Source organism: Sarcophilus harrisii, chromosome 6 (genome assembly GCF_902635505.1).
Source record: "Sarcophilus harrisii chromosome 6, mSarHar1.11, whole genome shotgun sequence".
Classification (NCBI taxonomy): Eukaryota; Metazoa; Chordata; class Mammalia; order Dasyuromorphia; family Dasyuridae; genus Sarcophilus; species Sarcophilus harrisii.
The window spans coordinates 199,724,793-199,747,248 of record NC_045431.1 but is presented as its reverse complement, the minus strand read 5'-3'; the positions used below and the strand labels follow the sequence as shown (position 1 = coordinate 199,747,248).

The following is a 22,456-nucleotide window of genomic DNA, read 5'->3' as shown; positions in this document are numbered from 1 at the left end:
AACCTATATTGGATTACTTGCTGTCTGGGGAGAGGGAGAGAGAAAATGTGGAACACAAGGTTTTTCAAGGGTGAATGTTGAAAATTATCTTTGCATGTATTTGGAAAAATAAAAGGCTATTATTATTATTATTATAAATTAAAATATATGCTGTATTCTTCACCTATAGTTTCCTACCTCTTCCAAGAAATGGAATTTAACATTTTTATCAATTTTTTGCACTTAATTTTATTTTATTTTTGTTCAATTATATATAAAGACAGTTTTCAACATTAATGTTTGTGAGATTCTGAGTTTCAAATTTTTATTCCTTCCTTCCATTCCTCTTTTTTCTCTCTTCCCTCCTCAAGGCAGCAAGAAATCTGATATAAGCTATGCATATACAATCATGTTAAACATATTTCCACATAAGTCATGTTGTGAAAGAAGAATCAGAGTAAGAGGGAAAAACCTTGAGAAAGAAAAACCAAAACAAAAGTGGAAATATTATACTTTGATTTGCATCAGATTCCATAGTTCTTTCCCTGGATGTAGTTGGCATTTTCCATCTCAAGTCTATTAGAATTGTCTTGGATCACTATGTTGCTTAGAAGAGCTAAGTCTAGCTATCATATTTGATCATTGCACAATGTTGCTGTGATTGTGTACAATGTTTTCCTGATCATTTTAAAAATCAATTATTTGGATAAAAAATAAATGACATCTTTATCAAATTCACAGATGTCATAAAACTACACACTGGACAACAAGTCAAGATCTGAAAAGATCCTGACAGATTAGACTATTGGACTGAATGTAGCAAAATGAAACTTACTAGGGATAAATATAAACTCAAGAAGCTAGCTTTACAACTGCAGCATTGGGGCAGTCATGGTTAGAGAGCAGCTCATCTGAAAACGATCCGCAGGTGTTTGTGTACTACTAAGTCAGTTTGATTCAGCAGTGTCTTATGGGAACCAAGAGTGAATGCAATCTTGGGTGGAGCTGAGAAGAGAAATTTCCAGGAATAAAAAGACGATACTATTACTGTCTTCAGCCCTGGTCATACCTGTAATATTGGGTTCATTTCTGGGCACCCCTTTGTAGAAAGGATATTTAATCAGTTGGAGCACATCTAGAGGCAGATAACCAGTATGAGGAAGGGTCCAGAGCCTGTACCCAGTGAAGTCTGATTGAAAGAACCACAGATATTTAGCCTGGCAAAGAAAAGACTCAGAGAGAGATATATCTGTCTTTAAATAATAATAACTATAACAATAATTGAATTTTCACAAGTTTTAAGGTTTGGAAAGGTTTCAAATACACCATCTCATTTGATTCTCAGAATGATTTTCTAAAGTAGGTACCATTACTGTCCCCATTTTATAGATGAGGCTTAGAGAGGAAGTGCTTGAAAGGCTGCTGGCTCAAAGAGAATAGATGTGTTCTTGTCTCCAGACAGTTGTAAAAATCTCAAGAAGGCAAACTTAGATTTGAGAAAGGGAAAATATACCTAACAATTATAACTTCTGAGTCTAAGTGCCATCTTTTACATAAAACCTTTTCTGATCCTTCCAACTGTTAATATCCCCCCTCCCCAAGTTACAGCTTTATTTACTTTGAATGTATTTTGAACTTACTTCTCTGCATGCATTTTCTCCTTAGTAGAATGTAAGCTCTTGAGGGCAGAGGCTGTTTCCTTTTTGTCTTTAGGTCTCAGTCTCAAACACAGTTTCTAAAACAGAATAAATTGATTGGTTGATTGTTGCAAAGAGGGATGATCTGTCTTGGGTTGTGGGAAGCTGTTAACTTTCTCTTCACTGGACATCTTTAAGAGATGGCAAAGAGATTTGTTGGATGTCCTGTAGGAATTATTTTTTGGCTATTGGCTGGACTATTAGCTACCAAAAATTCCTTCTAACTCTGAAGTTCTGTGATTTTATCTGTGTTTTATCTATGGTAGTTATAAAATACATTGGAATGCCTCCCTCCCTCCCTCCCTCCTTTCTTTCCTACCTTCCTTTCTTCCTTCCTTCCTTCCTCCCTCTTTTCCTCCCTCCCTCCCTTCTTTCTTCCCTTCCTTTCTCTCTCCCTCCCTCCCTCCTTTTCTCTTTCTTTCTTTCTTTCTTTTTGGGAAAGCATGGCTGTGGACCCAATGTCCATGTCTAAAGAAGATAATAGGAAATTTATTTTATACCCTGGGGCGGTGACTACAGAGGCAGGCAAATTCTTGCTCTATGATGGGGCATTTTTGTCACAGCTTCTGATTTGGGATTTGCAGAAATGTGTATCTAAATCATGTTGCTGCATACCCCACCCCACATTTATATGTTATCTTCCTCTCATTAGAATGCCATCTCCTTGAGAGCCAGGGATATCTTGCTCGTTTTTATTTGTATTTTCAATTCCACTTAATAAACATTTATTACATACCCCCTCTGTGCCAGGAACTATGTTAAAAGCTAGGGATACAGAAAGAGACAAAAGTTGACTTAGTCCCTACAGTCAAAGAGCTAGAATGTAGTGAGCATTTAACAAATACTTTATATTTGTCTGTCCATCCATGTCTATTTATATGGTGCAGCACAGTGACATCAAATGCACTTAGAAATGGGGGCCACTAAACAATACTTAGCTAAGGAGCTCAATGACTAGAACAAAAGGTTTGGATTTGGGAATGGCTGAGTTCAAACCTGACCTTAGACTCTTATTAGTTGTTATGACCTTGAGCAAGTCACCCAACACAAAATGAGCTGGAGTGGGACATGGCAAACTCCACCAGTATCTTTGCCAAGAAAACTCCAAAAGGTGTCTGGAAGAGGAATTGCTGCATTTTATTTTTTTTTTCATTTAATAGCCTTTTATTTACAGGACATATGCATGGGTAACTTTACAGCATTAACGATTGCCAAACCTCTTGTTGCAATTTTTCACCTCTTACCCCCCGACCCCCTCCCCTAGATGGCAGGATGACCAGTAGATGTTAAATATATTAAAATATAAATTAGATACACAATAAGTATACCTGACCAAAACGTTATTTTGCTGTACAAAAAGAATCAGACTCTGAAATATTGTACAATTAGCTTGTGAAGGAAATCAAAAATGCAGGTGGGCATAAATATAGGGATTGGGAATTCAATGTAATGGTTTTTAGTCATCTCCCAGAGTTCTTTCTCTGGGCATAGCTGGTTCAGTTCATTACTGCTCCATTGGAAATGATTTGGTTGATCTCTTTGCTGAGGATGGCCTGGTTCATCAGAACTGGTCATCATATAGTATTGTTGTTGAAGTATATGATGATCTCCTGGTCCTGCTCATTTCACTCAGCATCAGCTCGTGTAAGTCTCTCCAGGCCTTTCTGAAATCATCCTGTTGGTCATTTCTTACAGAACAGTAATATTCCATAATATTCATATACCACAATTTATTCAGCCATTCTCCAACTGATGGACATCCATTCAGTTTCCAGTTTCTAGCCACTACAAAAAGGGCTGCCACAAACATTCGTGCACATACAGGTCCCTTTCCCTTCTTTATAATCTCTTTGGGATATAATCCCAGTAGTAACACTGCTGGGATCAAAGGGTATGCACAGTTTGATAACTTTTTGAGCATAGTTCCAAACTACTCTCCAAAATGGTTGGATTCGTTCACAACTCCACCAACAATGCATCAATGTCCCAGTTTTCCCACATCCCCTCCAACAATCATCATTATTTTTTCCTGTCATCTTAGCCAATCTGACAGGGTGTGTAGTGGTATCTTAGAGTTGTCTTAATTTGCATTTCTCTGATTAATAATGACTTGGAGCATCTTTTCATATGACTAGAAATAGTTTCAATTTCTTCATCTGAGAATTGTCTGGAGGAACTGCTGCATAAGCAGCAGCAAACAATACTTGGAAATCCTTGCAGGTGACTCAGATAACCACATGTTTACATTATCTTATGTTTTATTGTATTTCAATTTATTTTGTCAAATATTTTCCAATTACACGTGTTGGGTGGTCTGCAAGAGCGGTGCCCCAAGCACTTGATCCATGGGTAGCATTTTTGACACTGCTAGTGTAGGGAATAAATTCTGGCTCAAGAGACTCACTCTGCCACAAACCTTAACAAGCCACTTTACTTCTGTGGCTTTCAGTTTCTTCAACTGTATGGTGGGATAATAATTTCTATTTCTGCCTACCTTATAAGACTGTCATGAAGATAAAATTCAGTAATATTTAATAAAGTAAATTATAAATGATAAAAATCTATTGCGTATGGTCAAGTGCTCTCCAAATATAAGGGAGCTTTACAATATACATGAAGGTAAAGTTGTGTATTAGTCTTATCTTCCTGCCCCTCTCCCTGTAGTTGCTGCCAGCAGACCCCTGGCAGGTGGCTCTCAGGATGCTTGTTCGATGGGGGTAGCCAGTTTCAGGGCTGTTGGATGGAATTTCAATTAAAAATTAAGCAGGGTGCTTGGACTGCCTTGGAGGTAGGGGGAGTAGACATTTGGGCTGTCTTCCGTTTGCTCACTCCTTACCCTGTTCCTTGCGGCCCTGGCTCAGTAGCTGAGCTCTCTGCTTGAGTGTGAGTCCTAAGGCTTTGGGTGATTGCCCAGCCTGGCCCCAGGGAGGCACTGAGAGCCTCCAGCAGCTGGACAGAGACAAACCATGGACAGAGGGAAGAGGGCTCGGGGCAATGCAAGGAAACCTCTGTAGGAAACTTGGTCCATCATTCCCATCTTGGATCCTTGGGCACCTGCTGACAGGGGGAATCTGAGCAAATGTCATGAGAGCCCCTCTGGAGCCCAAAGAGTGGGGCCTCCCAGGGAATGGAGAAGAGATAGCAGAGACTCATGGAAGGTGGGGCCCATGGAACCGAGGAGGCAAAACTAAACACAAGAGACTTGGAAGCAGAGCGTGTGTAAGTATGTCTCTGTGATTTGGAGACATAGGGATCTGGGATCAAGTAGACTAGCCAACAGAGTTATAATAGGATGCCGTGTCTGCTGACTCCTAACCAATGCTTCCCATTACAATACACTGCCTCTTAAAAAATTAAAGTAAAAAGAAAAATGACCTGTAACTCTCTCCACTTAGAGGTAAACTGGGGTCTACCAGAGGGAAGGAGGTGAATGGGTGAAGGTTCTGGGTTCCCAACCTACTTTGCCCTAATTCTTGAGAAAACAGATGGTTGCATGTGCTGGTATCACCTTCCAATAGGTGGCAGCCATCTGGGAATGGCGGTTTAGAGGCTGTGGTCCCAAGAGGCATCAGTCCTCAGAGCAGAGATGTAGACCAGCTCATCTGTAGCTATTAATTTTAAGACCCTAGGTTCACGATCTAGTTTCCAGTATAATGTCTGGGTGTTGTATGTGGGAAACAGAAAGGACATGTGATCTCATTAATCTAATCAACTTCCCCAAGAGGAAACACTTTCCTAAAGCAGGTCAATACCTTCTCTCTGACTTAAAGTCTTAGAGTTGCTCAGAGCTGTGGTGTTTAACTCATGGGGACAGGAAACTTACATCAGGGTCTCTACAGGTCACATGACCATGTTGATGGCATTTTAATTTTAATTTTAATTTGTTTTGCTAAATATTTTCTGCAGCCCTCCTTGAGTGTTGTGGGCCATATCTACTGTTGTATATTTGACTGCTTTGTCCTCGAAACCTGAGGGTCAAAGTGACTTGCTCAGACAAGATACAGGAGACAGTTCTTGTACCAGTTTCCTATTTAGAATGCCAACCTGTCTCTCTTGGGAAGGGGGAAGCCTGGGTATTTGGGGAAACTGATGAGAGAAATGATCCAACCTGAATATGGTGACGTGGGACCCAAAAATCTAAAAACCAAGGAGAAGGGATCTGAAAGTGCTTAAAATGACTTTCAAGTCAATGGAAATGAAAAGAAAATTGTATTTAAGTGAGAGGGTGGGATCGGGAGAGGTCTTAGAGGTCATGTTGTTCGAACTCCTCACTTTACACTTGAAGAAACTTTCTTTTCTTTATTTCAGTACTTTATTTTTCCAAATATATGCAAAGATAGTTTTTTAATATTCACCTTTGCAAAACCATGTGTTCCAAATTTTTCTCCCTCTCCCCCCTCCCCAAGACATCAAGCAATCTGATATGGATTAAATATGTGCATTTTTTCTTTTTTTTAAAAAAAATATTTTTATAGTATTTTATTTTTCCAAATGCATGCAAATATAGTTTTCAGCATTCACTTTCGCAAAACTTTGTGTTTACACATGAAGAAACTTAAGAACTCCTAAAGGTGAAATGTCCAAAGTTATACAATAAGTAGCAGAGCTAGAGATTGAACTCAGGTCCTCTAACTTAAATCTAATACTTTTTTCATAACAATGTGCTTCTAAGCATCCATTTTTATCTCCTTTCAAGATAGACCAAGAGTGAATTGGTTGAACCCACAGCAAGGGGTGCAGTGGATAGAGTGCTGAACCTACAGTCAGGAAGACTCATCCTCATGAGTTCAAATCCACCTTTGGACATTTTCCAGCTGTAAGACCCTGGATAAGTCACTTAACCTTAATTGCCTCAGTTTCCTCATCTGTAAAATGATGTGGAGAAGGAAAGGACAAACCATTTCAGGAACCTTAAATGGGGCCCTGAAGAGTTGGACATAATTTGAAATGATTCAATAAATGATAGAGTAAGAGGAGTTTAGATCAGAAAACAGGCAATCAATCCACCCTATTTATGAGGAGTGCTAAGACATCTTCTAAGATCAGGGTCAACCACGTGATTGGACTGACTAAGGGGACAAGGCTTAAGCTGGTAGTCTTTGTTGGCTATCAGCTCAAGAATCCCTCATCACCAGAGATTTTGTGTCATTTAATGAGAGACCACTCCCCTTGGTCTGTCTGGCCCTAGAAATGAGGATCATTTGGGGTTAGCGCAAGTCACTGGCAAACCCACTTAAGCTGTGGTCCCTGGGGATCCGAAGTCTGAGTCGGGGGAGGACTTTGTAAGGAAAACACCTGTGTTGAATAAACAGGGTCACATTCCAGGCATTTTGTGGTCGATAAAACTACTTCTTTCTCTGTTTCAAAATACATAAACTCTGGAGTCGAATAGTTCCTTTCTTTTGTGGTTGTTTTAAGCTCCTTGGGAAGAGATCCCAGCATCCTTGCTTTCACTTTCCAGATGTCGATGTGTCCATCGCAGCCCGACATCTCCCCTCCCTGTCCCTTTCAGTGGCTCAGGTTAACTTTTCCAGGAAGGGAGCTGGCTTCTCTGTGGCCTTGCCTGCTCCTTCCCTGGGAGGGGACACTGGGAGGCAGGGGGGGATTGTCAAGCAGGGTCTCTAATTATGGCTGACCACTCTCCAATTGAAGTCCTCACCACAGAGCCAGAGAAAGAAGTTTCCACTGCCACGGGATACCAAAATAGACTCATTCCATGGCCTCTTGGAGGGGAGCCGGCTCGAAACTATGCAGCCAGACAGATGAGGGGATGGTGCTTGTGATGAAAACACATTTCGGAGTTTGTAGGCACATCTAGTCGGAAAGTGGAAGGCTAGGAACAAGAGCAGTGGTAGGGAGGGGGTCCTGAGCCAGCCCCCGGGGCAGAAGTGGAGACCTTGGATACTTGTGCTGCTGTTTCTGAGGGTCCCTCTCTGACTGGTTCCCATCTCTGAGGGTAAGTAAAAGCCTCTCTCTGTCTGGATTTAGGGGACCTGAGCCTGGGCCCCCAGACTCCAGAGGGAGATGAAACTCCCCGTAATTTTTTCCCCAAGAATGCATGTTCGTGTCACTGTGAGCAAGTCTGAATGTGTCTTAGTATATGATATACTAAGTATATGTTTTCGGATACACTGTATGCTCAGTATACATATGTGTGAATGTGAGTTTGAAATTTATCGGTTTCATCGCCAACCCAGAGTAGTTAAGTCAGTTCTGTTGCTAGCAGAGGAAAATTGATCCCAAAGCAGGCAGTATCTGAACATGGGACACGTACATGCCAGGGTTTGTAGTATAGGTGATCTTTACCATTCCTTTTCCTAAGTGATTGAGCATTTGAATATAAACTTATAGGGCAGCTTGTGGGCAGGATAGGGAGAGGTGGAAAGACCCCCTCGCCCCCGCCCCCCCCCCCCCCGCTGATTCCTCGGCTCAGATGAACAGATACAGGAGGGAGACAGACAGGGCAAAAGTTGGCGGTGGACAGGAAATGAATATGGGAACTTGGGGGATACACTTTTCTACTGGGCAAGGAGCTGACAGTTGAGGGAGTGGGGATGGAGGCATGTAAGTTGGAACCAGCAGAGCTGGAGACTCCAAATTATGGACCAGGTGGTTGGTGGACTCCTGAATGAAGAGGAGGACTGATGCTGGGAACCAGGATATGGGGCTGGGGTGGCGAGAAATGACCCCAGGGGTGGAGGCTGATGGAGAGGCTGCTTCTGAGAGTGAGCTGAGACAAGGAGGGTCATGGGAAACAGCTGTGCTGAAGGGCTGCTGAGGCTGAGTGAGCAATCTGCTTGGGGCTGCAGGGAGGGCAGTTCTGACTGGGAAAAATCTCAGTGGGAGTCCAGCCAGAAAAGCCTTCGTGTTCCCAAAGAGCAGGATGAAGAGGAAATACTTTATTTAAACAGAAACTAAAGAAATCGGATTTTTGTTTTAAGTTGTACCCAGAAGCATTATGGGACATAATTTAGCAGGCAGTTTGTAGTTTCTGGAGGAGTGTCATGGTGTAATGGCCAGGGTACCAGACCGGGAATCACAAGGCTTGGGTTCAAACTCTGCCTCTGATATACATCCACTGGCCGTATGAGCTTGGGCAACATCTTAACCTCTCAGGGGCCCAGGCAGGTACCTACCTGCACTGGCAGAAAGAGGTTTCACCCTGGGAGTTACTTCCACTGATAAATAGCCTGGGAAAAGCTTTGTTGGTCAGTATTTGTCCTAGAAATACCCAAGGGTTTGCATGGAGAAGGTATATTAGTGTCGGGATCTCAGAGAATGTGGTTCTCCCCGATGTGCCCCTTGACCAAGTTTATCTTCATTGGGGTGAGTGGGGATTAGCTTTGGATCATATCCCAGCATCCTTTGCACATGGAATGCCTTGTTGGGCAGAAGCGAGAGTCCCATTATTGTGCCCTTTCTAAGAGTGTTGAACAAGAGTTTGCATCAACTCTGCCTCTCACATAGTATAATGTAATCAGTTTCTACAAAAGAGGGGAATCTTACACAAATTAACTAGAGCCCCTTTTCACATTATTATACCAAGAATTTGTACAGTGCTTTAAGGTTTGAAAGGCAATTTAAATATGTTGATTCCTTGATCCTCACCACCCTATGAAATACATGCTCTTATTGTTCAGGGAAACAGGGAAAAAATATCACTTACTGTGTGCCAGGTGCTTCACAAATATTATCTTACTTGATACTCACAACCCTGGGATGTAAATACTATTATTATCCCCATTTATAGTTTAGGAAACTGAGGCAGACAGAAGTTAAATGACTTGCTCAGGGTCATATAACTAGTAAGTATCTGAGGCTGGGTTTGAATTAGTATTCCTGAAACCAAGGAATTGGTTTATCTGTGTGTGTCACACATGGTTCTTAGTTCCTTAGATTTAGGGAATCTTAGTTCCTTAGAATGGCTAAACTTAGGAGACAGAGGGTTTGGATGAGACTGGGGGTGGGCTATTAGAAAGAACAAGTCAATTTAACCTGGCATTTCTGTTTTAGCTCATCTTTAGGAGTGGAGGGGATGAATGGGAGATGATTATAGCTGGCTGGCATGAGTGGGTGAATCACAGCATTTTCAGGGAGAGTCACTCAATGCTGTGAGTTGAGTGATCAGATCCTTTGCCTGATGGTTTGAGTTGCACCATTGGCTTAACTTGGGCCCCAGCAATGACTGAGGCATGGGGATATCCAAGTTGTTAAGAAGGTATCAGTGGATAGAGCTCCAGCTCGGGAGTCAGGAGGACCTGAACTCAAATGTGACTTCAGACAATTAACACTTCCTTCCTATGGTAAATTTACCCGAGTAAATCACTTAATTTCAATTACCTCATCAAAAAAGGAGAAGAAGGAGAAGAAGAAGGAGAAGGAGAAGAAGGAGAAGAAGAAGGAGAAGGAGAAGAAGGAGAAGAAGAAGAAGAAGAAGAAGAAGAAGAAGAAGAAGAAGAAGAAGAAGAAGAAGAAGAAGAAGAAGAAGAAGAAGAAGAAGAAGAAGAAGAAGAAGAAGAAGAAGAAGAAGGTGATGAATCCCAAGTCACAGGCCCAGCTTAACAGTTTTTGGTGTCATGGATCCCTTGGGCAGCCTGATATAAAATCTACTGTCCCCTTCTCAGAATAATGTTCATTGCCTACATTCATAAGGTAATGAAATGGCACATTTTAGTTACAAAGTAGTGAAATTAATATGTATTTTTTCTTGCCCGAATTCGTGACTGCCCTGAAATCTCTCCACAGACCACTGATAGGAGTGGGATGGGAAGGAATCTTGATTCTAATTCATCTTCTTCATTTTACAATTGAAGAAACCAAGACCTAGGAGAGGATGCTCCTTGGTCCAGGTCACACTTGTAAATCTTGTAGACTCTCTGAAATGGGTATTTTGGCATCTAATTTATGTATGTCAACTTTCTTACACATTTCAGATTGGTCAAGTTGTTCATCTTAATCTTCAGTGAAGTAGGTGATTAAAAAAAGTTATCCTATTTCCTGAGGTTTTGATTATATTACTGTATGTCAGAGCTGGCAGGGACCAGAGGGTTCATCATCTTTCCCTAAATCCATGACCCAGCCTCTGCCTGGGGCCCTCCATTGCGGTCTTTCTAAAAATTAAATTTTATTTTTTAAAATTTCCACAACTTTCTGTTTTCTCTCCCACATAAAAATTGAAAAATCTAACCCTAGTAATCAATATGAATAAGCATACAAAATAAATTCCCCTATTAGCTATGTGCACAAATGTATGTCTCATTCTGCATGTTTAGTCTATCATTTCTCTGTCAGGAAATAGCTAAGATCCTTCATCATCTGTCCCTGGAATAATGGTGGTCAACTGCATTGATATGAGTTCTTGAGTCTTTAAAAACTCTTTATTTTTTACAATGTTAAAATATATCTTGTTCCCTTGTTCCTGTTGCATGAGTGGGATCTTGAAATCAAGTGAATGGGAGCAACGATGGGGATGAACCATGATTCTTCCAGATCATGAGAGTCTCCAGCTATTCCCTAATGCCACATTTAGCTTTGGATAGTGCAGAGCAGCTCCATCCCTGTGGTACTAATTCTTCTCAACTGGAATCTGTGTTCAGATAGCCTCAGGAGCGCCTTTCTTTTAATATTACCAGGCTCTGATTTTGCTTTCAATTTCTGGATATTTAGGAGGAGATCTCTGAGAGAACCAGTAACTGCCCCGATAGGAGGGATACCCCAGATCTTGTCCACATTTCTTTTCAGGTTGTCTCCCAAGAGAAGAATGAATCATGTCTGGTAAGGACATGAGATGCAGTGCTTTTAGAGTAGCTAGAGTCCTATTAGAGTAGCTGAAATCAGAGTATCACTTGTACTGTGAACATAATTTGAGCCCCTAAATGACTGAGGTCAAGGCATGAACCAGATACTGTAGGAGTTACAAAGATGATACCAGAGACAATTGGAGATGTCAGGGATATTGAGGAATGGATAAGGGATAAAACTGGAGGAGAAGCAGGAAGAAAATGACCATATAAAGTGGTAGGAACTTCAAATAGCTTTGTGGCCCTACTCTGGGCTGGTTGACAGTCCTATTCATTTTGGAAGCAAATTTCTTGTACCCAATGGAAAGTGAGTTGGTCACCATGTGACTGAAAGATATAACGTTTTCTCCTCCAAATTGGGAAAGGATGCCAAATTTATTTTGGTAGCTATAGTTTGTCTTCAAATTAAATGGGACCTGAGTGAAGGTTGTTGAGCTAGTCATTTTTCCTATGTTTTTCCCTTGGATGGCTGATGTGTTGGATCTCACAGTAGGATTTGACGTGGATTCCATTCAATTCCAGATGGATCATAAGATCATCGATCTATTTCTGGAAGAAACTATCCAGTAGAACTCCTTCATTTTACAAATGTATGAACCCAGACCCAGAGACATAAATTACTTGTCCAAGATTACATGATTAATTAAGTGGCAGAGTCAGGCTTCCCATTACTTCAAATTCAGTGTGCTTTTCTGTGTACCACAATACAAGAATTCCAGCTTAACCACCCACCCTAAGCATTCCAACCTAATTTTATTCCCCAAATAGCCAAGCAATCCATCCCGGTCTTCCTTGTGGCCACTGATAAAAATTATTCTATTCCCATGAGGATGTGACCACATTACAGATTCCTAATGCAGGATGTAAGAGCTGGCAGAAATCTGAGAAATTATCCTGCTCTCCCGGGATCAAGGCTGACTCTGCTGAGGTGAACCCATACAACCTGTGAATCTGTGCATGGACAAATTGATGGAGACAGAGCAAGATCATAGGAGTCCCCAGCTGCTGCCTCTTATTTTGATTGTCTCCATCTAGGTGGGTGGAGACTCAACATTTCCTGAGACCTGTTATGAGGGATGTATGGAGACCCTATTCCTTTGTTCTGCTTTTACCATGGTATATGGAGGCCCTGTTATTGTTTTCAAGGTTTGGCTCCGACTAGAAGAGATCCCTCTGTTGGGCCTGGGAATTGGGAGAGCAGATCCAGTTTTTTGCCTATTCCTCTCTCTTGTCTGCTCCTGGAGAGAGCCGGCATGAATGATGATAGATGAGGTTGGTGTGGACTTGTAAGTTAAAATATTTATTAAATATTTAATTTAAAATTTAAAAAGTTATTAAATAAATCTAAAGTAATTTTTTGGAATGGAGAGAAAACTAATATAGTAATATAGAGCAATACTAAAACCTTGTTAATCTGGTAGTTCAAACTAACCTGACCCACTCATGGCAGGATGTTGCCATTTTGTGGTCCCAAGGAATAATAGTCATCGCAATGGTCTGGACTCAACTAGGAAGGCAAGATTAGAGAAGAGATGGCCTCAGTGGTCTCCATCTTCAAGTGTCTCATAGACTGCTGTGGGGAAGGGAATAGATTTCTGTTTGGTCCTGGATCTAGAAAAACCAGAGCAAAACTAGAAGCAGGGTGTGAAGGTTATAGATATTCTGGGCTCAAAATAAAGAAAAATTCTTCACAATCAGAAAGATCCCAAATTAAACTGGACTCCTTGGAAGGAAGAGAGTTCCTTGAGCTTTGAAGTCCTCAGGTAAAATGAGGAATTTGGTAGAGGGATTCTTACCCTATAGGCAGGACATTAGTCTAGGTGACCTCTGAGTTTCTTTCCAACTTTAAAATTCCGTGCTTCATTAATTAAATCCTGTATTATGAGTCAAATGCTAAAATTACCCACAAATCAGGAATGAAAAAGGAGAGAAGAGATGAAAAATTCTCAGGGCAGAGAGTGGCAAGGTAGAACACTTGACTGGGAGCCAGGAGGTCTGGCTCACCGTGTGACCTTGCTTAAATCAAATTTTGAAACCTAACTTTCTTCATCTATAAAATGGGGGGGGTTGGATTTGTCGGCCTTTACCTTTTTTTCTAGCCCCTCAGGACTGATTCTCTGACTTTACAGACAGAAAGAATGTTTAAGAAACAAATGTGGGAGATGACTTTGGCAGGAAGCCCCCTTCTCTGACTGACTCCAGGCCAGTCCGGCCTGGAGAAGGAATGAAGATGAAGTGAATGAATTGAGCTTTTGATAGCTACTTTCTGCAGACTTACATTGCTACCATTTTCCCCTGATCTCAAAAGCTCAAGTGTCTGAGAGCCTGTGGGCGGCTGACCCCTTGTCCCTTCTTGGCCTTGGTTCTGTGGTACTGCGTGCTAGGAGAGGCAATCGGGTCAGCATTAACGTCAAGGCCTCTGAGTTCGGGCAGGTCACATCCTCTCACTGGATCTTCATTTTCTGTTCTGTTAAATGCAAAGTTGATAATATCTAAGGTTCCTGATAGGTCTATCCCTCCATGATTCTGTGATATATCTGAAATGTCTTAATGTAATAACCCCTGCTGATTTTTTCTCATCCCTACTGATTTTTAAGATTTTGATTGTTTTTTTGCCCAGCACTGGCATTAGTCTGTCATTGACCTTACCACCCCTTTAGGGCCCCAGGCTTGGAGATGCTATTCTGAGCAGAGTAGGGGGAGATTCAGGAATGTGGGTCCTTCCCAAAGGCTGAGGGAGAACCCACATGACTCCTCCCAGAGATGGGCAGGACTTTCTAGCCTTCCCAAATGATAATGCCAATTCTTTTAACCTGTGCTTCTCCCAGCTCCCAGCTCTTCTATCGGCTCCCTGTCCCCCTACTTGTACCCTGGAATTTTTCAGGAGGAAGCCTTGGCCAGGTCTGCAGCCCACGGAGGTAGGACAGGGTGGGACAATCAGAAGGGAAGGATGGCTGCTCCAGGACTCGAATGTTTCTCTTAATGCTGCCTGGATTGGGGTTTGGAGGAATCAGTACTGTGGCTCCAAGGCCTTTCCATAGTTACAGGCAATGCTTTTTTTTTTTTTTTTCAGCTGAGGAAAGGAAGGTTTTCTCTTACAGATCAAATGATTTGATTTTTGGAAAACATTTAAAATGCATCCTGTGGTTTTAGTGTATGTTTTTATAGAAGAATATATGTGTTTTTAAGATATGGTGAAATTAGGACATTGTGAAGAGATTGGATTGGGCTTGAAATGAACCTTAATATTTTGGAAAAAACTGAGAGATATGAATTAGAAGACAGTATGAGGTGGGTTAGGAGCTGATTGAATGGCTGGATCCAATTAGAGAGCTGATTGAATGGCTGGATCCAATTAGAGAGCTGGATTGAATGTCTGGCCCCAAAGAACCCCATTGTAAGAAGTATCTACTAGGATACCCTAGGTATCTATGCTTAGCCTTTAGTCTTAAATGTTTTTATCTATGACTTCACTAAAGGCATAATTGACACACTTTTCCAATTTGCTGATGGCCAAGAGCTGGAAGAGATGGTTGACTTGTTAGATGGCAGCCTGAGGACTTGAAATGATCTTAATGCGCTAGAAATTTGGGCTGAAGAGAAAAAAATGAATTTTATTTGGAATAAATGTAAAATTTTATTGCTGGGTTCAAAAAATAAATGTCACAATTGTACTATGGGGTGAGATGTACCTACAGAGCATCTAGAAAAGAGCTTGGGGTTTTATTTAACTATGAATTAGTGGTTGTGATCTTAGGCTGCATTTAGAGAGAGACTTAGAGAATCCTAGAGAATCAAATAAAAAAACTACTAGAAACAATTCACAACTTTAACAAAGTTGCAGGATACAAAATAAATCCACATAAATCATCAGCATTTTTATATATCACCAACAAAATCCAACAGCAAGAGATACAAAAAGAAATTCCATTTAAAATGACTGTTGATAGCATAAAATATTTGGGAATCTATCTGCTAAGGGAAAGTCAGGAACTATGTGAACACAACTACAAAACACTTTCCACACAAATCAAGTCAGATCTAATCTCTTGGGAAAATATCAAGTGCATTTAGAGAACCACATTTGTGCTACTGTGTTCAGCTTTGGATACAATATTGTAGGAAAGATGTTGATGAGCTAGGAAGCATCCAGAAGATGAAAACTAGGATGTTGAAGGGTCTGGAGATCAGTTGTAAACCAATGTAAAGATTGGTTGAAGAAACTATTTAGCTTGGGAAAGAGAAGACTTGAGGGAGCTGAGAATTTTTTCTCAAATTTCAAGTATTTAATTGAATTGAAGAGCCATCGTTTAGAAAAAAATGTTGACTTCTCTTTGATTCCAGAGGTATGAACAATAGGTGGGAGATACAAAGATACACATTTTGGCCTAAAGCAAGAAAAAGTGCCCTACCAATCAGAAAGGTACCCAAACTAGAGAGGGCCATCTTGGGGGTTTTGCCCTCCCAAAAAGTCTTGCGGCAAAGGTTTGATGACCACTTGATGATATGTTTTAAAGAGGATTCTTATTCAGGTTTGAATTAGACTAATGGTTTCTTGAGTACCTTTCATCTTTGAAATTCTAGGGTTTGGAATCTGGCTCAAGAAACAATGTTTGGAAATAATATTTTCACATTCAGTTCTTCTCTCCCACTAAGATTTCTTCCTGTGGAGTAAGATCACTTGAAAGAAATCTAGGTTAGTCTGGGAACCTTGGGTTCGCATCCCATCTCTGCCACTAAACTGTTGTGTGATTCCTGGAAAGTTATTTTATCTCTATAGTTCTTGCTTTACCTCTTTATAAAATGATGGATTTGGGTTAGGCGAACTCTCAAGTTCTTTTCCAGTTCTGACATTCAGAATGTATCCATTGGGGCGTAAACCAAACCAGGTGGATCATGAGAGTACTGGGAGCTTAGTGAGGGAGATCTAGGTGTGGAAGGACCTTAAAGGACTGGTCCAACACATTACCTATTAAATCTTAGAATACCAGACTTTTCATCTTGCTCTCAGGACTGAGCATCTTTTATGTTTCATTAAGAAACTCATCTTGTTCTTACAGCCTGGCTTTTTGTCTTCACACATATCACAATACATATATTGTATCAATAATTGATACAATTATTAAACAGGAAAGTTTCTGTGTAATCTGAGTAGATGTCTGAGAGAAAATGGACAGTTCACTTCTTTTGCCTTTTGTTGTACCATGTGTAGCTAGTATAGTATCTTTGCCTTCTTTTAGACTAATCTGAAGGTTTATTCAATAACGGTCTGGTTCCTTAAAGTGTTACAGAAATGGGAGTCATTATCATTGTTATTTCTGAAGGATGCTCTTTCTGAAATTTTTTTTTGTTTTTTATCACCTTTATTTCTCAAAATCTATCCTGTCCCTCTTTATACACATAGCCATCTCTCAATAGGAATAAAAAAGAAAGGAGAGAAAAGCAGGTTGGCAAAATTAATCAAAATATCAATTAAGTCTGATTGCATATGCAGTGGGTTAAACCCAGAGTTCCCCATGTCTGAAAAGAAGGAAAGATGGTATCTTCTCACATTGCTCCTTTGGAACCAGCATGGTCATTAAAATAGCAGAGCTTTTGGTTTTAATTTTTATTTGGGGGGAGTAGGTTCTGAAAGATGCTTGGTCAGTTTCCTTAGGTCAGAGGTCCTAGGTTTTTCTGGCTGTCACCAGGGAGTTTTGGAGACCCTAACTAGAAACAATAAAATGAAATATTTATTAAGTGATCACTTTGAATCATACTTTATGCCAAGCAAGAGAGAGAAAGTCCCTAAAGGGGTTTATAGTCTCCTGGGGGCAGGCAGTATAGAAATGGGACAAAGATAGGGACGAGGTCTGAGGAGGAGCAACAGACTGCATGGTTTGGGGCTAATTGGCCAGAAAGGCGCCATGATGGTTTGTTTCAGATAAGGCAACAGATCACTGGCCAGAGCCAAGTTTCCCAAGGACAGAGTCCGAGTTCCACTGCAAGGGGGTGAGGAAATGCCAGGGAGGTGTGGCCTGAAGATCTGGGTCTGGTCAAGATCAGGGAAAAGCTTGCTGGTTCCCTGGCACAGAGTCCTGGGTTCCAGCGGGAAGGAGGATGAAGATGGTCAAAATGGACAGCAAGCCAACAAGGAAGCAGAGCCTGAAGGGCGCCCCGACTTCCCCTCTCCCGACGCTGGCCACAGCTGAAGGCTGGGCTCTCACCTTTTGGCAGCTGCCCCTCTCTTGCTTGGGCTCAGAGAGGAAATTCCTCCTTAGTTGGGTGCATCTGCGGGGCCCATCGCCTACAGGAAGTGCCACACTACCAATTAGCGGTCCTCCCCGCCCTTGGAAGGCGTCCCATCCCCATCCCCTCCAAGGACTGCTCTGAGAGCCAGGGCAGGGGGCCTGGACCTGCTGCTGGAGCTTCTTGGGACATCACCGGGAGAAGCAATTGCTCTTTCCCCCTTTCCTTTTCTTCCTTTCAAGCTGAACTTGGCCTTCATGGAATTTGCAGAGGCAGAGGGAGGGGTGGGTGGAGAAAGGAAGCCAAACACAGCACTGGGGAGCCAGGCAGGAAAGTGATCCTGCCTCAGCCCTCTCCAGCCTGTCATTTCGGCTGGTGATGGTCTGTAATTTGCTACCAAGACATCCAAACTCGTGTTTGCTGAGCAGTCTGAACCTTGGACTGGGACCCACTGGGTCAGATGGGGTGGATGGAGGGAACTGGAACAGAGGTGGAACTGGGGGCAAGATTGGCCAGGCTTGGAAGGGACTGTGAAGGGACCGTTCTAAGGCTGTTAGAGCTTGCACCTGCACTAAGACTTAGTATCGATTAGCTGTGGGACATCACTGAACTTTCCTAACCTCAGTTTCCTGATCTGTAAAATGGGGACAGTAATAGTCTCTGCTGCAAAGCTCAAATGAGATAGCATGTAAATTGCTTTGCAAATGATAAAGAGTTCTTTAATGCTAGCTACTATGAAGTTAACTATATATAAATGTGTGTGTCTGTGTGAGTCTGGTTGTGTTTGTAGACCTGCATATACATACACAGACACAAAATAGTTAAATACAGGATAGTTTGGAAAGGAACTCTGACCCCCTTACCAAGGCTGATCTTTTCTCCTTTCCCACCATTTTCGTTTTTTTTCTCCCTTGCCTCTTCCTATTCTTCCTCTCCAGGGGGGCTGGAACCTAAGGCTCAGCATTAAGCCCTAGACAGGCCTGTTGCCCCAGAGCATGGGTACTACTGCCCTGTAAAGTGCTAGAATGGTGCCTTGGTATTGGGGCTGGGAGAAGGGATTGTGTTTGGGGTTTCTCTGAATAGAAGAAAATCTTCCATAGAGTCTGGAGCATTTCACCAATCTACTTGTTTTAGTCTATCTGTTTGGTTATCTCCTCTCCCCCTCCTCCTCTTTCTCCCTTCCTCTTTGCTCTTTCTTCTTCTTGTTCTTCTTGTTCTTGTTCTTGTTCTTCTTGTTCTTCTTCTCCCTCCTTTTCCCTCCTTCTCTCTCCTTCTCCTTTTCCGCCTCCTCTTCTTCCCCTCCCAACCCTCTGTTCTTCCTCCTCTTTCTCCTTTTTTCCTCTCTCCTCTCTTCTATTGTTCTCTTTCTCCTCCTTCTCTCTCCTCTCTTTTTCTTTCTTCTTCTCCCCTTCTTCCTCCTCCTCCTTCTTCTCTCTCTCTCTCTCTCTCTCTCTCTCTCTCTCCCTCTCCCTCCCTCCCTCCCTCCCCCTCTCCCCCCCTTCCTCACACACACAGCCCCACAAATTAAAGGCAGAATTATTAAATGATTATTGAATCTTAAATTATTATCAATAAAAATAATTACTAATAAAACCCTCTCAGTGCCCTTCCTATACCATCCTTCTCTGCCCCTGCAGCAACAGGAATTGTCTGAACTCAGTTTCTCTGCTTGTAAAGATGGCAGTGGGTGGCTTCTTCTAGCTTGGGATGGGGTGGATTTCCTAGAAAGTCACAGAGCTTTGAGAAGCCAATTCCCAGCAGTCCTTTGGACCGTGTTTCAGGAGTCAGCAAGTCAGCAGCCTGTGGAATGACTAACTTCCGGATGCAGAGTCAATACGCTTTGTTTACTGAGCAGGGAGAAGGGATGAAGGGATTTTCACCAGGGAGAGGTGTGAGGGATATTGGTAAGCACAGCTCAGTAGTGGAGACAGAGATAAATATTGCAAAAGTTCAGCCTTTCAGGATGCAAAGCCTTAGGCTGGGAGCAATTTGTCTAGTCTAAAGATTGCCACCCTCCCTCCTCCCCTTACAAGCTAAGAACCTAATTAATTGAAGTAATTGTTTATGGGTAGGTAAAACCAATTTAATTTTTAAAATGACAATTTTACCTGCCTAAACTATTGATTCAATGTCGTCCTAATTAAATTACTAAAAAATTATTTTAGCGTTAAGAATAAACAAGAAAAAAGTTCATTTGGAAGACCAAAAGGTCAGGAACTTCAAAGAAACCAGGGGAAAAGATACATAGGAAGTAGATTCAGCAGTGTCAGACCTTGAACTATATTACAAGGTGAGAGCATTGTTTAAGAGTAAAAATCAAAATTTTCTTGTAGTAATAAAACCCATGTAGACAAGTATAGAAGGAATGTAAAAAAATGGGGAAAAATTTTCATATCCAATCTCTCAGATAGGACGTGATTGGGTTGGAATCTTGCTGTGGTGTAGGAAATAATGACTGGTTGATTTAGAAGAGCATGGAAAAACTTGGACTTATGGAGGAAAATATTATCCCTCTCAGAGAAACAGATGATAGGAGGAAATAATCATAGTATTGTCTTACATATATGGGTTTGAGTGTATATATATATATATATGTATATGTAGATATATATGTATATACATACACACATGTAACTCCTCACTTAATTGTAGCCTTCTTTAGGATAGAGGTGGGGAGGGAGGAAATAAAAAGTATACAGCAGAGAGCAAAAAACCAACAACCCAGAAACAAGAAGGAGGCAAAGAAAAGCTGGGCAGTTTGAAAACAATGTGTAGTATTTATTATGTAGGTTTTCTTGAAAGGGAAATATTTTATATTGAATCCTCTCTTATGGTCCACTGTGTATATGGCAATGTTACTTTTTTCTTTTGTAATTTTGTATTTAAGTTTAAAATAAATTTTTTTCAAAAAATAAATAAACTTAAAACAAATCAAAAAACCAAATTAAACCGAGCTAAAAAAAAAAGCTAGAAGTAGGGCAGTTAGGGTGGATAGTGCACCAGCCCTGAAGTCAGGAGGATTTGAGTTCGAATATGACCTCAGACACTTAATACTTCCTAGTTCTGTGACCCTGGGCAAGTTATTTAACCCCAATTGCCTTAGAAAAAAAAGCTAGAACCTCTTAGACTAAGCTTGTGTCTCTCAATCAGGGAGTGTACCTATTTTGGACCTTTGCAGCAGATGCATGGGACACAGCAGAATGTGGTGGAGAACCTGGGACTCAGAACCCAGGAGCTTTTTCAGTAGTTCATGGTGTGACCTCTCCGAGCCTCAGTTAACCCATCTGTAAAATGCTGGGATTGAACTAGATCAGAAGTTCTTAATCTTTTTAGTATTCTGAACCCCTGGTCACTGTGGTGAAGCCTATGGATTCCTTTAGCAGTTTGGTGAAATCTAGGGATTCTTTCTCAAAAAAAAATGCTTTTAAATATATAAAATAACATACATAGGATTGCAAAAGAAACCTATTCTATTGAAATAGTTACACTGGATTAATCAAAATGAATCTAGATTAATTTAGTGTAAAACTAGGTCATCAGATGATCTTTAAAAATTATTTTTTCCAGTGAACAAAACTTTCCCCCCTTTCTACATCTCCCTTCCTTATTTTGTGAAAATAAAAAAAAAAGGAAAACCAAAAGTGTCAAGCAAAACCAAATTTCCACATTGGGTATAAGCATGTGTCTCATTGTGCATCTAGCATCTGTTGCTTTTCAGTCAGGAGTGGGATACCACGGTCTATTGTTGGTACTGGGTGATCCCAAAGCATCTTTCCAGCTCCTATAGTTTGAACTTCTAGCTCCTGTCACGTCTGCCCACTCTCTGCCCAAAGATACTTTGGGGAAATTACCTCAAGCTGCAACCTCAGATCCAACTCAGGAGAGAAGTTAAGCATTCGGAAAGAAGAGAAAGCTATGAATTAGGGAAAAACCTCTCTCCTCCATCATCTAAGCACTCGTTCCTAGAATGTTAAAATTGGAAAATTCCTTAGAGAGTGTGTCTACCTAACCTTTTTAATTTACACATGGGGAAACTGAGACCCAAGGAGAGAACTGCCTTCCATCTCTCAAGACAACTCTTCATGTTAGGCTATATTGTAGCACTCTGGACAAATTAAGGCGAATGTGCATGTTTGCAGTGGGAGTAAAACAGTGGGGGAAGCAGGGGCTGGGACAGGGCTGGATCTGGACTGGCAGTTAATCTCCTTAGATCCTTGGGCGCCTGCTAGCAGTGATGGGTGGCTGAGTTGGCACGCTGCGCTGGAAACGACAAAAGAGTTATTGTTTGGGAATGGGAGCCCACTGAAAGCTGATCTTTGAGCTTGGGCTCTCGCTGCTGTCTGTCGGAGATCATTTTAGATAGATGCAATTTATCCTGCCCAACCCAGGTCTCTGTTAATTAACCTCCGAGTTTTCTGCTCTTGTAAGTTATTGAATACGTTTGGCTTCCCCGAGCACAGGCTGGCTCTTTGTAGCTGGGGCTTTCTTATAATATTCCTGGCTAGGTTTAAAGCTCCTGCCTCGTCTCTGTTCAGGGTTAGTTGCATCAAAGATGATCTGGAAATACTTAAAAGCAGAGCAGGTCAGGCTGGCCCCTCCACCTTGGGGCTAAATTCTCTGAATGGAGAAGAGAGAAATGCCATTTGGTATTTAATGCCAAATTAATGGATTTAGGATAATGGATTTAGGGCTGGGGAAATCTTGCAAGTCATTTAGTTCAATGCTCTTCTTTTTAGTGGGGGGACCAGGTTG

The 22,456-nt window shown here is 41.5% G+C and overlaps 1 protein-coding gene across 2 annotated transcripts in view; it reads left to right on the top strand.

Moving 5' to 3' along the window:
* The first annotated feature begins 4,519 nt into the window (after nucleotides 1-4,519).
* Nucleotides 4,520-22,456, top strand: part of INSC (INSC spindle orientation adaptor protein) — a 157,577-nt gene continuing 139,640 nt past the window's right edge. The window contains exon 1 of one of the 2 annotated variants that reach the window (XM_031942023.1): nucleotides 4,520-4,895. In XM_031942023.1, coding sequence (XP_031797883.1) covers nucleotides 4,761-4,895 — 135 coding nt within the window. In that variant the 5' untranslated portion in view covers nucleotides 4,520-4,760. Of the gene's footprint in view, nucleotides 4,896-14,254; nucleotides 14,395-22,456 lie in introns of those variants that run through there. The other variant, XM_031942024.1, reaches the window with a different exon arrangement.